Raw genomic sequence first — 15,444 nt, forward strand, 5'->3', positions numbered from 1 at the left:
TGTCGTATTATTGACTGTGGATCTGCACTCAGATGGCCCCTTGGTCCACAGGCTTGTGGACAGCTGACTCCGCAATGTAGCTGGAGCGCCGATTGTCACTGTATTGATGCCACTTTGGAGAATAGTCAAAGCCATGCTTCAAAGAGAAGTGTCAGTATTTTATTCATCAACTAAACACATTAGACCAGGGTTTTTCAAAGTTCAGGCCGTGACCCACGTGAGGGTCGTGGGCGGGTGTCGAGGGGGTCACGTAGCGATCGGTTGTGACGTTCCCGAGGTGGAAGAAGCTCCCAACAGCCACTACCAGCTTTGAGATGAGAACAAAATGAGGCTGTCTGCAGTCTTCTGACCATAAGCGGCAGCAGTGAGCAGGCCACACGACCATGATAAATTGCCCTTAGTGTTGAGTGGGGTTACTGGGTTATGGGGATAGGGTGGAGGTGTTGACTCGGTGCAGACTCGATGGGCCGAATGGCCTCCTTCTGCACTGTAAATTCTATGATCTATGATCTATGTACACTTGAGGTCAACCCTGTGTGTACGTGCTTTTGGTGCAAAATCACAAAGTGGAACTTTTATCATTTTCGAGCTACTTGCAAGCAAGACAGGAGGATTGTGAAGATGGATCATTTTGTTCCAAGGAAGAGATAGCCAGAGACACAAATAAACAGTGCACTTACAGGCCAGGATCTCACACCTGAATCTGCGGGAGAGAGCTTGGCAGGAGAGTCCACAGCAGGACAGAGCAGAGAAGGGCTAATGTCAACTCAGTCCAGTGCTCCAGGGCCTCTGGTTAACAGCCTGAGGTATGATTTTGTCAATTGTGCGAATGCAAATCAGATGCAAAGCCTATGTGTGTTATATGCAGGGAAGTACTGACAAATGAGTTCAGTTTTGGATTTTGAAAAAAGAAGTGGTGGGTGAAAAATTCCTTTTGAGATTGAGACTCCAGAGTCAGTTATTAACTCACAGCTGACTCCAAATGAAAAGCCTAAGCTGCTGTACCTGACCTGCGACAGCGCATTGAAAACACACCAAAAGTCCATGAGGCTGTCAGCATTCTGGAATAGCATCTCCCAGTGCTCCTAAAACAAGCATTGTGTTGCTATTGTCCTTCACAATGACCTATATGTGCGAGGTGAGATTTTCCATTCTCACATAGATGAAGATGGCTCGAAGGAACTGGCTGAACTCTGCACCTGAAATGCACATTGCCCTCTCCTCCTGTAAACCTGATTGCAGTGAGATTGTGAGGACCAAGCAGGCTCCCCTTTCGCATTAAGCAAACGTGGCGTGTGTCACGAAGGTCGGCCCGTGTGGGTCGCAATTGTCGGCATGCTTGAGTCCCAAAGGTCGGCCAGTTGGTAAAAGTGAGTCCCGGGAAAACAAGTTTGAAAAACACTGTTAGATGTTCATGTCTTGCAGGAGCCAGCTGCTAAGAGATTCTCATGATCCTGCTGCACATTGGCAACCCTCACAACCCCACTGCTTGGTTTTCTCACTTCCATATTAGCAAAGTTTTTTTTAAATTCAGAGTACCCAATTCATTTTTTCTAATTAAGGGGCAATTTAGCATGGCCAATCTGCCTACCCTGCACATCTTTGAGTTGTGGGGGCGAAACCCACGCAAACACAGGGAGAATGGCTACAGGGATGGTGCAGGAGGGAGGGTTTCAGATTTCTGGATAATTAGGGCTCATTCTGGGGTCGGTGGGACCTCTACAAATGGGATGGTCTACACCTGGACCAGAGGGGTACAAATATCCTGGGGGGGGGAATTTGCTAATACTCTTCGGGAGGGTTTAAACTAGTTCAGCAGGGCTTGGGAACCTGAATTGTAGCTCCAGTATACAGGAGGTTGAGAGTAGTGAGGTCATGAGTAAGGTTTCAAAGCTGCAGGAGTATACCGGCAGGCAAGAAGGTGGTTTAAAGTGTGTCTTCTTCAATGCCAGGAGCATCTGGAATAAGGTGGGTGAACTTGCGGCATGGGTTGGTAACTGGGAATTCGATGTTGTGGCCATTTCGGAGACATGGATAGAGCAGGGACAGGAATGGTTGTTGCAGGTGCCGGGGTTTAGATACTTCAGTAAGCGCAGGGAAGGTGGTAAAAGAGGGGGAGGGGTGGCATTGTTAGTCAAGGACAGTATTACGGTGGCAGAAAGGACGTTTGATGAGGACCTGTCTACTGAGGTATTGTGGGCTGAGGTTAGAAACAGGAAAGGGGAGGTCACCCTGTTAGGGGGTTTCTATAGGCCTCCGAAAAGTTCCAGAGATGTAGAGGAAAGGATTGCAAAGATGATTCTGGATAGGAGCGAAAGCAACAGGGTAGTTGTTATGGGGGACTTTAACTTTCCAAATATTGACTGGAAATGTTATAGTTCGAGAAATTTAGATGGGTCCGTTTTTGTCCAATGTGTGCAGGAGGGTTTCCTGACACAGTATGTAGACAGGCCAACGAGAGGCGAGGCCATATTGGATTTGGTACTGGGTAATGAACCAGGACAGGTGTTAGATTTGGAGGTAGGTGAGCACTTTGGTGATAGTGACCACAATTCGATTATGTTTACTTTAGTGATGGAAAGGGATAGGTATATACTGCAGGGCAAGAGTTATATCTGGGGGAAAGGCAATTATGATGCAATGAGGCAAAACTTAGGATGCATCGGATGGAGAGGAAAACTGCAGGGAATGGGCACAATGGAAATGTGGAGCTTGTTCAAGGAACAGCTACTGCGTGTCCTTTATAAGTATGTGCCTGTCAGGCAGGGAGGAAGTGGTCGAGCAAGGGAACCGTGGTTTACTAAAGCAGTCGAAACACTTGTCAAGAGGAAGAAGGAGGCTTATGTAAAGATGAGACATGAAGGTTCAGTTAGGGCGCTCGAGAGTTACAAGTTAGCTAGGAAGGACCTAAAGAGAGAGCTAAGAAGAGCCAGGAGGGGACATGAGAAGTCTTTGGCAGGTAGGATCAAGGATAACCCGAAAGCTTTCTATAGATATGTCAGGAATAAACAAATGACTAGGGTAAGAGTAGGGCCAGTCAAGGACAGTAGTGGGAAGTTGTGCTTGGAGTCCGAGGAGATAGGAGAGGTGCTAAATGGATATTTTTTGTCAGTGTTCACACAGGAAAAAGACAATGTTGTCGAGGAGAATACTGAGATTCAGGCTACTAGACTAGAAGGGCTTGAGGTTCATAAGGAGGAGGTGTTAGCAATTCTGGAAAGTGTGAAAATAGATAAGTCCCCTGGGCCGGATGGGATTTATCCTAGGATTCTCTGGGAAGCTCGGGAGGAGATTGCAGAGCCTTTGGCTTTGATCTTTAAGTCATCTTTGTCTACAGAAATAGCGCCAGAAGACTGGAGGATAGCAAATGTTGTCCCCTTGTTCAAGAAGGTGAGTAGAGACAGCCCCGGTATCTATAGACCAGTGAGCCTTACTTCAGTTGTGGGCAACATCTTGGAAAGGTTTAGAAGAGATAGGATGTATAATCATCTGGAAATGAATAATTTGATTAGAGATAGTCAACACGGTTTAGTGAAGGGTAGGTGTTGCCTCACAAACCTTATTAAGTTCTTTGAGAAGGTGACCAAACAGGTGGATGAGGGTAAAGCAGTTGATGTGGTGTATATGGATTTCAGTAAAGCGTTTGATAAAGTTCCCCATGGTAGGCTACTGCAGAAAATACGGAGGCATGGGATTCAGGGTGATTTAACAGTTTGGATCAGAAATTGGCTAGCTGGAAGAAGACTAACGGTGGTGGTTGATGGGAAATGTTCAGACTGGAGTCCATTACTAGTGGTGTACCACAAGCATCTGGTTTGGGGCCACTGCTGTTTGTCATTTTTATAAATGACCTGGAGGAGGGCGTAGAAGGATGGGCGAGTAAATTTGCAGATGACACTAAAGTCGGTGGAGTTGTGGACAGTGCGGACGGATGTTACAAGTTACAGAGGGACATAGATAAGCTGCAGCGCTGGGCTGAGAGGTGGCAAATGGAGTTTAATGCAGAAAAGTGTGAGGTGATTAATTTTGGAAGGAATAACAGGAAGACTGAGTACTGGGCTAATGGTAAGATTCTTGGCAGTGTGGATGAGCAGAGAGATCTCGGTGTCCATGTACATAGATCCCTGAAAGTTGCCACCCAGGTTGAGAGGGTTGTTAAGAAAGCGTACAGTGTGTTAGCTTTTATTGGTAGAGGGATTGAGTTTCAGAGCCATTAGGTCATGTTGAAGCTGTACAAAACTCTGGTGCGGCCGCATTTGGAGTATTGCGTGCAATTCTGGTCGCCGCATTATAGGAAGGATGTGGAAGCATTGGAAAGGGTGCAGAGGAGATTTACCAGAATGTTGCCTGGTATGGAGGGAAGATGTTATGAGGAAAGGCTGAGGGACTTAAGGCTGTTTTCGTTAGAGAGAGGAAGGTTAAGAGGTGACTTAATTGAGGCATACAAGATGATCAGAGGATTGGATAGGGTGGGCAGTGAGAGCCTTCTTCCTTGGATGGTGATGTCTCGCACGAGGGGACATAGCTTTAAATTGAGGGGAGGTAGATATAAGACAGATGTCAGAGGTAGGTTCTTTACTCAGAGAGTAGTAAGGGCGTGGAATGCCCTGCCTGCAACAGTAGTGCACTCGCCAACACTAAGGGCATTCAAATGGTCATTGGATAGACATATGGACGATAAGGGAATAGTGTAGATGGGCTTTAGAGTGGTTTCACAGGTCGGCGCAACATCGAGGGCCGAAGGGCCTGTACTGCGCTGTAACGTTCTATGTTCTAATGTGCAATCTCCACACGGACAGTGACCCAGAGCCGGGATCGAACCTGGGACCTCGGCGCTGTGAGACAGCAGTGCTAACCACTGCACCACCGTGCTGCCCTCTATTAGCAAAGTTGCTCAATGGCAGTCAGCAGCCCTTCATTGCAAGCGTCCCATGCCTGTAATTCCAAGCCAGGCACTCGAGTAACATACCTGGAGCACCAAAGTATGATTCCAGTGAGTTGACCATCCATTGCCAAGGGGTGGCCGTTCACTTGTACACAGGGACATGTAAGTGACCCCAGACAGTACCTTGAGGCTGATGAAGATTGAGGGATGAACCTTCGGGTCCTTCCCACCAGTAGGAACAACATAGAACGCCGTTGACTTCAGCAGGACTGGAAGACGTCGCTGCCAGCCAACCACCGGAAAACATGCCACGGGGGGTGTGGGCAGAAAATCCTGCCCTGAGTTTTGACTGGAAAACCCTTTTCCGTTTTTCTGCCTTGCAAGGAAGAAATAAAGCGGACCTCACAGAGCTTGAAAATCTAGCAACAGGTTTAGAAAATGCAAATGGTTGTCAGAGTTTGTTCAATATGTCTCACTAAGAGGTTCAGGGGCTTTCAAGGTTGAACAATTTGTTTATTCGTAATGCATAACTTTTACATATCCTAGAATTTACGGTGCAGAAGGAGGCCATTCAGCACATCGAGTCTGCACCGGCCCCTGGAAAGAGCACCCCACTTAAGTCCACTCTACCACCCTATCCCCGTAACCCCACCTCACCTTTTTGGACACGAAGGGCAATTTAGCATGACCAATCCACCCAACCTGCACATCTTTGGACTGTGGGAGTAAACCGGAGCACCTGGAGGAACCCCACACAGACACGGGGAGAACGTGCAGACTCCGCACAGACAGTGACCCAAGCCGGGAATCGAACCTGGGACCCTGGAGCTGTGAAGCAACAGTGCTAACCACTGTGCTACCACGCCACATATGTACAAAGTGTAGCTCAGACCAGGATCTAAGTACATGCTGACTGCTACTTGAGTCTCTCCACACAACTGTCTCCTCCCTAATTGTCAGGTGACTCTATATCATAATGTTGGTGGTACTGTTACCCCCCCCCCCCCCATTCCACATTACCCCTTGCTATGCTGAATATCCTTCTCCTACACCAATGCGATAGATTCACCAACTCCAACTGCAGCTACCAGGATGACAGAAGGAAGGCCTGAGTCTTTTTTTTCACACAGCATTTCCTGTGTTCCTGACAAGTAAATCCTTGCCATTATTTCATCCAAACCATTGCAACTGAGCAGTGGAGCTCAAATTCAAAACCAAGACACTCCAAACGCAGGAGCTTCTTTTTCACACAACACGGAAACTAGAGGTTCAGGTGGAGTGGAGGCAAAATCTCTGGAAGCATTTAAGAAACAACTGGACAGTTGGATAGGGGGATGAAATGTTTCGGGTAGAATAAGCCGTATGGCCTTCATCAGATGCATGTATCCTGAGATTCCAGCCAATGGGAACAAATTGGGGTGGGGAGGGGGGGGTATGCAAAATATCAGCAGTCACAGGACAAAATAACAACATCTATTAATATAATTAACAGGAATAAAAAACTCCCAGGGCACTTTGTAGGAGCATTATAGAACAATATTTGACAGTGAGCCATGTCAGGAGATAGCAGGGCAGATTGGTCAAACGGGTAGACTTTACTTACCTTAATCCAGTCTAATCAAAATGAAAATAGCTTTTAGCAATTGTACGATTGTCTTCCTTGACTCATTCCCTGACTAATGTCCCAGGAATATTTGAAATGCCAAGAGATGGACATGTGGATTATTTAGCAGCTGTAGCAGTGCTGGTGAAATGTTTTACTCTTTGATTGTCATGGCCTTTAACATGAGTACCACTGTTTTTCAGCATTGAAAATGCAGATTATCAAGCCAGCAGCGTTCTCAAATAAGTCACAATATCCTTTGTTACTTATCGTGTGAGTATTATTTTAGACTTATGGTTGAGATGGGGCTTAGTAGAGAGTGTGAGCTTGGAAGGTGCTGCCTAAGGAACCTTTGTGAGTTCCTGCAGTGCATCTTGTCGATGGTACTGCTGCTATAAGTACTTCCATTCTTCTGCTCAGTGCGCTCCTCACTCATTGAATTGAACTGCCCTGATTTCAATTGCACAAGGAATTGACAACCATTGGGCCATTTCTCCTGTTCTCGCCCCCTGAGCTTGTTCTTGTCACATCATTTCAGGGTCTGATGTTAACGAATTGACTGAGATTGTTTGCAATGATTAATCGACAGCATTATTATATTTTGTCACTTATAACTACTAGGATTTAGGTGATGATCTCCGTCGAGTTCTTGACCCTGGTCTTTTTGCCATCCTACAATTCCTCTGCAGTTTAATTTAAATGGGGGAGTGACATTTTTCTGATTATCATTCACGGGATGTTAGCAACACTGGCATTTGTTGTCCGTCCCTAATTGCCCTTGAGAAGGTGGTGGTGAGCTAACTTCTTGAACCACAGCGACAGTGAAGGAACAACGATATGGCCCCAGGTCAGGGTGGTGAGTGACTTGGAGGGGAACTTCCAGGTGGTGGTGTTCCCATGTGTCTTCTGCCCTTGTCCTTCTCTCTGGTAGAGAGTGTGAGCTTGGAAGGTGCTGCCTAAGGAACCTTTGTGAGTTCCTACAGTGCATCTTGTCGATGGTACTGCTGCTCCTGTGCGTTGGCGGTGGAGGGAGTGAATGTTTGCCGATGGCATGGCAATCAAATGGGCTGCTTTGTCCTCATAGGTGTCAAGCTTCTTCAGTATTGTTGGAGCTGCAATCATCCAAGCAAGGGAGAGACTATTCTATCACATTCCTGACTTGAGCCTTGTGGATGGTGAACAGGCTTTGGGGGTCAGGACATGAGTTTCTGGTTGCAGGATTCCTGGCCTCTGACCTGCTCTTGTAGTCATATTATTTATATGGCTGGTCCAGTTCTGTTTCTGGTCAATGATAAACACCAGTATGATGATAGTGGAGGATTCGGTGATGGCCATGCCATTGAATGTTAAGGGGCGGCGGTTAGATCCTCCCTTGTTGTGGTGGTCATTGCCTGGCACTTGTGTGGGTGAATGTTATTTGCCACTTCTCAGCCCAAGCTGCATTTGGACATGGACTGCTTCAGTATCTGAGGAGTCGTGAATGGTCCTGAACTTGTGCAATCATCAGTGAACATCCCCACTTCTGTCCTTATGATGGAATGAAGGTCATTGATAAAGCGACTGAAGATGGGAGTGGTGAAGTGGTATTGTCACTGGTATTGTCAATCCAGAGACCCAGGGTAATGCTCTAAAAACCTGGGTTTGAATCCCATCACGGCAAATTTGAATTAATTAGAAATATGGGATTAAATGTCCAATGATGATGATGAAACCAGTGCTGTTCAAACCCATCTGGTTCATTACTGCCCGTTAGGAAAGGAAAGCTGGCCTGGCCTACATGTTATTTGTTACGCCATCGTGTCTGCACTGGCTCTCCAAACGAACATCACAACTTAGTGCCATTCCCTTGTCTTTTCCCCGTGTCCCTGCACATTGTTTCTATTCAAATAATCGTCTAATATCCTCGATTCAACCCACCTCCACCAGACTTCCAGGCAGTGCATTCCAGACCGAAACCACTCACTGCGCGGGGGAAAAAAATTCTCACATCATAGAGTCACAGATGTTGACAGCACAGAAACAAGCCCTTCGGCCCAGCTTGTCCATGCCGTCCAGTTTCTATCACTAAGCTAGTCCCACTTGCCCACATTTGGCCCATATCCCTCTATACCCACCCTGCCCGTGTAACTGTATAACTGCTTTTTAAAGGAAAACATTGTACCCGCCTCTACCACTGCCTCTGGCAGCTCGTTACAGATGCTCACCACCCTCTGTGTGAAAAAAATTCCCCTCTGGTCTCTTTTGTATCTCTCCCTTCGCACCTTAAACCTATGCCCTCTAGTTCTAGACTCCACTACCTTCGGGAAAAAGTGTCAGCTATCTACTTTACCTATGCTCCTCATTATTTTGTAGACCTCTATAAGAACACCCCTAAGACTTCTACGCTCCAGGAAAAAAAGTCCCAGCCTATCCAGCCTCTCCTTATAACTTAGACCATCAAGTCCTGGTAGCATCCTCGTAAATCTCTTCTGCACTCTTTTTACAGTAAGAAGTCTTACAACACCAGGTTAAAGTCCAACAGGTTTGTTTCAAACACTAGCTTTCGGAGCACTGCTCCTTCCTCAGGTGAATGAAGAGGTATGTTCCAGAAACGTATATATAGACAAATTCAAAGATGCAAGACAATGCTTAGAATGCGAGCATTTGCAGTTAATTAACTCTTTACAGATCCAGAGAGAGGCGTAATCCCAGGTTAAAGAGGTGTGAATTGTCTCAAGTCAGGACAGTTGGTAGGATTTCGCAGGCCAGATGGTGGGGGATGAATGTAATGCGACATGAATCCCAGGTCCCGGTTGAGGCCGCACTCATGTGTGCGGAACATGGCTATAAATTTTTGCTTGCCGATTCAGCGTTGTCGCGCGTCCTGAAGGCCGCCTTGGAGAACGCTTACCCAGAGATCAGAAGCTGAATGCCCTTGACTGCTGAAGTGTTCCCCAACTGGAAACCACCATCAGCTGATGAATCAATACTTCTCCATGTTGGACACCACTTAGAGGAAGCACTGAGGGCAGCAGGGTCACAGAATGTAGTCTGGGTGAGGCACTTCAATGGCCATCACCAAGGATGGCACCGGAATGTGGTGACTAGGGGCTTTTCACAGTAACTTCATTTGAAGCCTACTTGTGACAATAAGCGATTTTCATTTAATTTCATTTCAATCGCACCACTACTGACCGAGTCCTAGAGAACATAAGTGCAGGACTATGTCTGCAGCAGGTGGTGAAGAAATCAACAAGAGGGCAAAAAATACTTGACTTCATCTTCACTAACCTGGCCGCTACAGATGCATCTGTCCATGACTTTATCGTTAGGAGTGACCATTAAACAGTCCTTGTGGAGGCAAAGTCTTTTCTTCACATTCAGGATACTCGCCATTGTGTTTATGGCACTACCATTGTGCTAAATGGGATAGACTTCGAACAGATCCAGCCACTCAAGACTGGGCAACCAAGAAGCGGTGTGGGCCATCAGCTGCAGCAGAATTGTACTCAGCCACAATCTGTAACCCAACGGCCTGGCATATCCCCAATCTACCATTATCACCAAGGCAGGGGGTCAACCCTAGTTCAATGAGGAGTGCAGAATGGTACACCTAAAAATGAGGCGTCAATCTACTGAAGCTACAACACAGGACTAATTGTGGGCCAAACAGCATAAGCAGCAGTAATAGACAAAGATAAGTGATTGCTCAGCAAACGGATGAGATCTCAGCTCTGCAGTTCTGCTACATCTCACCGTAAATGGTGGTGGACAATTAAACAACTCACAGAAGAGTGATGCTCCAAAACTAGCCCCATTCTCAATAATGGAGGAGGCCAGCATAACTGTGCAAATGACGGCTGAAGTATTTGCAACCATGTTCTGCCAGAAGTGCTGAGTGGATGATCCAACTCTTTATCCTCCAGAGGTCCCCAGCATCACAGACATCAGTCGTCAGCCAATTCCATTCAGTCCATGCGATGTCAAGAAGCAACAGAAAGCACTGAAATGTCTATGGACTCTGACAATATTCCAGCAATAGTACTGAAGGCTTGTTCTCCAGAACTTGCTGTTCCAGTGCAGCTACAACACTGGCATCTACCCGGCAATGTGGAAAATTGCCCAGGTATCTCCTGTCCACAAATCCAATCTGGCAATTACCGCTTCATCAGTCTACTCTTGAATATCAGTAAAGTGATGATAAGTGGCATTGACAGTGCTATCGAGCAGCACTTGATTAGCAATAGCCTGCTCACTGGCACACAGTTCGTGTTCCACGAGGACCACTTTAGCTCCCGATCTCATTACAGCCTTGGTCCAAACATGGTCAAAAGAGCTGAACTCCAGAGGTGAGGTGAGAGTGACTACCCTTGATATCGAGGCAACACGTGACCGAATGTGGCATCAAGAAGCCGTAGCAAAACTGGAGTCAATGGGAATCAGGGGGGAAACTCTCCACTGGTTGGAGTCATACCTGGCACAAAGGAAGATGGTTGTAGTTGTTTGAGATCAATCATTTCAGTTCCAGCACATCACTGCAGGAGTTCCTCAGAGCAAGGTCCTGTCCAAATACAGCAAGACCTCGGCAATATTCTGGCTTGGGCGATAAGTGGCAAGTGACATTCGCGTCTCACAAGTGCCCAGACAATGATCATCTCCAATAAGAGAGAATCTAACCATCTCCACTTGCCAATAAAAGGCATTCCCATCACTGAATCGCCCACTATTGACATCCTGGGGTTAGCAATAACAGAACCTGAACTGGACTAGCCATATAAATATGAAAGCTTCAAGAGCAGGTCGGAATCTGGGGATTCTACGGCCAGTAACCCACCTCCTGACTTCGCAAAGCTTGTACGCCACCGGACAAAACAGCTCTCTTGATTGGCACCCCATCCACCACCTTCATCTTTCACTCCATCCAGTGACAGCAGTGTATACATAACCATCTATAAGATGCATTGCAGGAATCACCAAGACTCCTCAACTAATACCTTCCAAATACATGACCTCTACCATCTAGAAGGGTAGATTCCGCTTTCCCCCATATCCCTTGATCCCTTTAGCCCCAAGAGCTAGACTTAATTCCTTCTTGAAATCACACAACGTTTTGGCCTCAACTACTTTCTGCACTAGTGAATTCCACAGATTCACCACTCTCTGGATGAAGAAATGTCTCCTCACATCAGTCCTAAAAGGTTTACCCCTTATCCTCAAACAATGACCCTAGTTCTGGATTCAGTTCTTTCAAAAGGCAGCTTGACAAATACATGAACAGAATGGGTATATAGGGATGCAGCACAAGGAAGTGCAGAGGGTTTTGGCCAAGGTTGGTATCATGACCAGTACAGACTTGGAGGGCTGAAGGGCCTGTTCCTTTGCTGTATTGTTCTTTATTCTTTCCTCCACCATCGGGAACATTCTTTCTGAATATACCCTGTATAATCCTATTAGAATTTGATAAGTTTTACACCATTCCGACTTGGAAATATATCGCAGTTCCTTCACTGTCACTGGGTCAAAACCCTGGAACTCCCTCCCTAACAGCACTGTGGGTGTACCTACACCACATCGACTGCAGTGGTTCAAGAAGACAGCTCACCACCATCTGCTCAAGTGTAATTAGGAGACGCAATAAATATTGGCCTAGTCAGTTACAGCCACACCCCATGGAGGAATGAATTTCAAGAAAATAGTCCCTCTGCCATGTTATTTTTCTCTAATGTTTCCTTACTGAGTAATTGACTTTAAAAACTTAAGGTTAAAGTTACTTTCAATACCTTCTCATTCTTTCAAATGGTATCGTCTGGATTCTAACAACTCATTGCATAAAAATAATCCCCTCACCTGATGAATGAATCTGTTTTTCTCTTGCAGTGCTGATAGTCCTGGGAGTCAGATCGTCACAGAACAATTCCAAGTCGATTGGACAACTGTACTTGTCAGTTCATTCAACACCATTGTGGTCAAGTTTGATGGTCGTGGTAGTGGTTTCCAAGGCACTAAACTTCTGTATGAAATAAAGAAAAACCTGGGGACAGTGGAAGTAAAGGATCAAACGGATGCCTTGAAGTAAGTGTCGTTTGATGTTAAATGTCATCGGCCCACCTCTGACACGTTTTTGAATAAATAACAATTTGTAGAAAAGGTGCTCCTCTCATTTGGCTCATTGAAAGCTCACTGATTTTGTTATTATCTCATAGAACATAGAACATACAGTGCAGAAGGAGACCATTCAGCCCATCGAGTCTGCACCGACCCACTTCAAGCCCTCACTTCCACCCTACCCTGTAACCCAATAACCCCTCCTAACCTTTTGTTTTGACACTATGGACAATTTAGCATGTCCAGTCCACCTGACCTGTACATCTTTGGGCTGTGGGAGGAAATCGGAGCACCCGGAGGAAACCCACGCACACACGTGGAGAACGTGCAGACTCCGCACAGACAGTGACCCAGCGGGGAATCGAACCTGGGACCCCGGCGCTGTGAAGCCACAGTGCTAACCACTGTGCTACTGTGCTGCCCGTCTCCTGGGAGTGCTGGCTAGCCAGGTGCCCCACAGAGATGTAAACCTTCTGGAATCTCATCTGACCTGGAGCTTTCCTTGAGGGTAGGGACCTGATAGCTTTGTCAGCCTCCTTGACAGAGGATTTGTTGTCCAGGTTTTCACATTTGGGCCAGTCTGGAAGCTTGCCGAGTGGATTTCCGATTAAGTATGCTCCTAAAGTACTCAGGCGGGTGATCTCAATGACTGTCCTGTCCACCAGGAGAGGTTCCCTGTCAGCATTGAGAACAGTTGAGTCCTCACGTGAGGAGGACCACACACAGTCTTCAGGGCTGTTTAGAAATTATCCATGTCATGCTATCAGCATGGATTTGAATCTAATCATCAGGAAGACAGAGATACTCCAAACCATTACTGCTCAAATCTGACTGTACCCCACCTACTATATCTACCCTGAACCCATGACCCTGAAGACTATAGATACCTCACCTATCTCAGGAGCTCCGACCCCAGAAATGTCCATGTTGACAGCCAGGTGGCAAATACAATTTCCAAAGCAAGCTCAGCATTTGGCCATATATGTGATGGAAACATTTATTGTTAAGCATTGTTTACCTGGTAATTGTAAGCTATATTTCTGTACTGTTGAAGGTAATTTAATACCTTGTTGATAATAAAGTTAGTTTTAATATACCTAAATCCCTATTTGAGTGTGGAATCACTCCTGGAGTGAAGCATCCTTTCCTTACAGTTTTACAAATTATAAAAAAGTGATTGGGGTTCATGCCTGGTATACTAGCAAATATTGGGGTCTGTTCCAGGATCGTGTTAAGACCAACAATAAAACTTATTGTGTATAAAACTGCAATAATACCTACTCTGCTATATGCATGTGAGACATGGACTACCTACTACAGACATGTTGAGCAGCTGGACAGGTTCCATATGAGATGCATTTAGAACATTGTCGGCATCAAATGGGAGAACAAAGTGTCCAACACTGAGCTATTCAAACAACAGAAATATCTGGAATTAAAACACTAATCATCAAAGCCCAGCTCAGATGAAGTGGACATGCTGTACGTATGACTGACAATAAAATCCCTGTGACAGTCATGCCAATTGCCCATGGTGGCGGTGAGTTGCCTTCCTGAATTGCAGCTGACCATGTGTTATGTGTCCACCCATAGTGCTGTTAGTGAGGGAGTTCTAGGATATTGACCCACCGGCAATGAAGGAACAGCGATGTAGCTCCAAATCAGAATGATGTGTGGCTAGGAGGGGACTTTACAGGTGGTGGTGTTCCCATGTGCCTGATGCCCTTGTCTTCAAGTAGCAGAAGTCATGAGTTTGGAAGGCGCTGTTGAAGGAACCTTGGTGAGTTGCAGCAGTGCTCCTCGTAAACGGTACATAATGCTGCCACTGTGCGTCAGTGGTGGGGAATGTGAATATTGATGGTGGTGGCTGGGGTGCCAATGAAGCTGGCTACTTTGTCCTGGATGGTGTCAAGCTTCTTCAGTGCTGAAGCATCTACAATCATTCAGCCAAGTGGGAGTATTCATCCCGCTCTTGACTTTTGTCTTGTAGGTAGTGGACAGACTTTGGGGGGTTGGGGGTTGGGGGGGTGGGGAGGGGGGGGGGGGGAGGTGCAGGGGATGAGTTACTTGCCACAGAATTCCCAGCTTCTGACTTGGCCTTGTAGCCACAGTATTTATACGGCTCCCCCAGTTACGATTTTGGTCAATGGTAACACCCATATTGTTGATCCTGGGGAATTGAGCAATGGTAATGTCCTTGAATGTCAATGGGAGACAGTTAGATCCCCTCTTGCTGAAGATGGTCATTGCCTGGCACCTGTGTGGTGTGAATAGTTACTTGCCATTTATTAGCCCAAATATTAATAGTACCCAGGTATTGCTGCATTTGGACATGGACTGCTTCAGTATCTGAGGAGTCGTGAATGGTGCTGAACATCGTGCAATCATCAGCGAACATTCCCATTTCTGACCTTACGATGGAGGGAAGATCATTGATCAAGCAGCTGAAGATAGTTGGGTCTCCTGACCAATTCCTGCACTGTGATTCCGGGGCTACGGTGATTGACCTCCAACAACCACAACCATCTTCCTTTGTACTAGGCATGACTCCAACCCATTAGCTTCAGTTTTGCTAGGGCGCCTTGCTGCTACTCTCGATCAAATGCTGCCTTGATGTCAAGAGCAATCACTCTCACCTTACCACATGACTTCAACCCTTCTGACCATGTTTTTGGATCAAGGCTGTAATGTGGTCAGGAGCTGAGTGGCTCTGGCAGAACCCAAACTTGGTGTTAGTGAGCAGGTTAGTAAGTGGCGCTTGATGGCACTGTCAAAGACACCTTCCATCACTTTGCTGATGATCGGGAGTAGACTGATGGGGCAGTAATTGTCTGGGTTGGATTTATCTTGCTCAAAGCCTTTCCAGCATATA

At 46.4% G+C, this 15,444-nt stretch overlaps 1 protein-coding gene across 3 annotated transcripts in view; it reads left to right on the forward strand.

Annotated features, from left to right (window-relative positions):
- The window catches only part of dpp6a (dipeptidyl-peptidase 6a), a 1,922,242-nt gene that overhangs the window by 1,879,741 nt on the left and 27,057 nt on the right, over positions 1 to 15,444 (forward strand). For all 3 annotated transcript variants that reach the window (XM_072508192.1, XM_072508190.1, XM_072508191.1), the window contains exons 19-20: positions 6,692 to 6,761; positions 12,345 to 12,539. In XM_072508192.1, the coding sequence (XP_072364293.1) occupies positions 6,692 to 6,761; positions 12,345 to 12,539 (265 nt within the window). The remainder of the gene's footprint in view (positions 1 to 6,691; positions 6,762 to 12,344; positions 12,540 to 15,444) is intronic.

The sequence above is a fragment of the Scyliorhinus torazame genome, chromosome 6 (genome assembly GCF_047496885.1).
Source record: "Scyliorhinus torazame isolate Kashiwa2021f chromosome 6, sScyTor2.1, whole genome shotgun sequence".
NCBI lineage: Eukaryota > Metazoa > Chordata > Chondrichthyes > Carcharhiniformes > Scyliorhinidae > Scyliorhinus > Scyliorhinus torazame.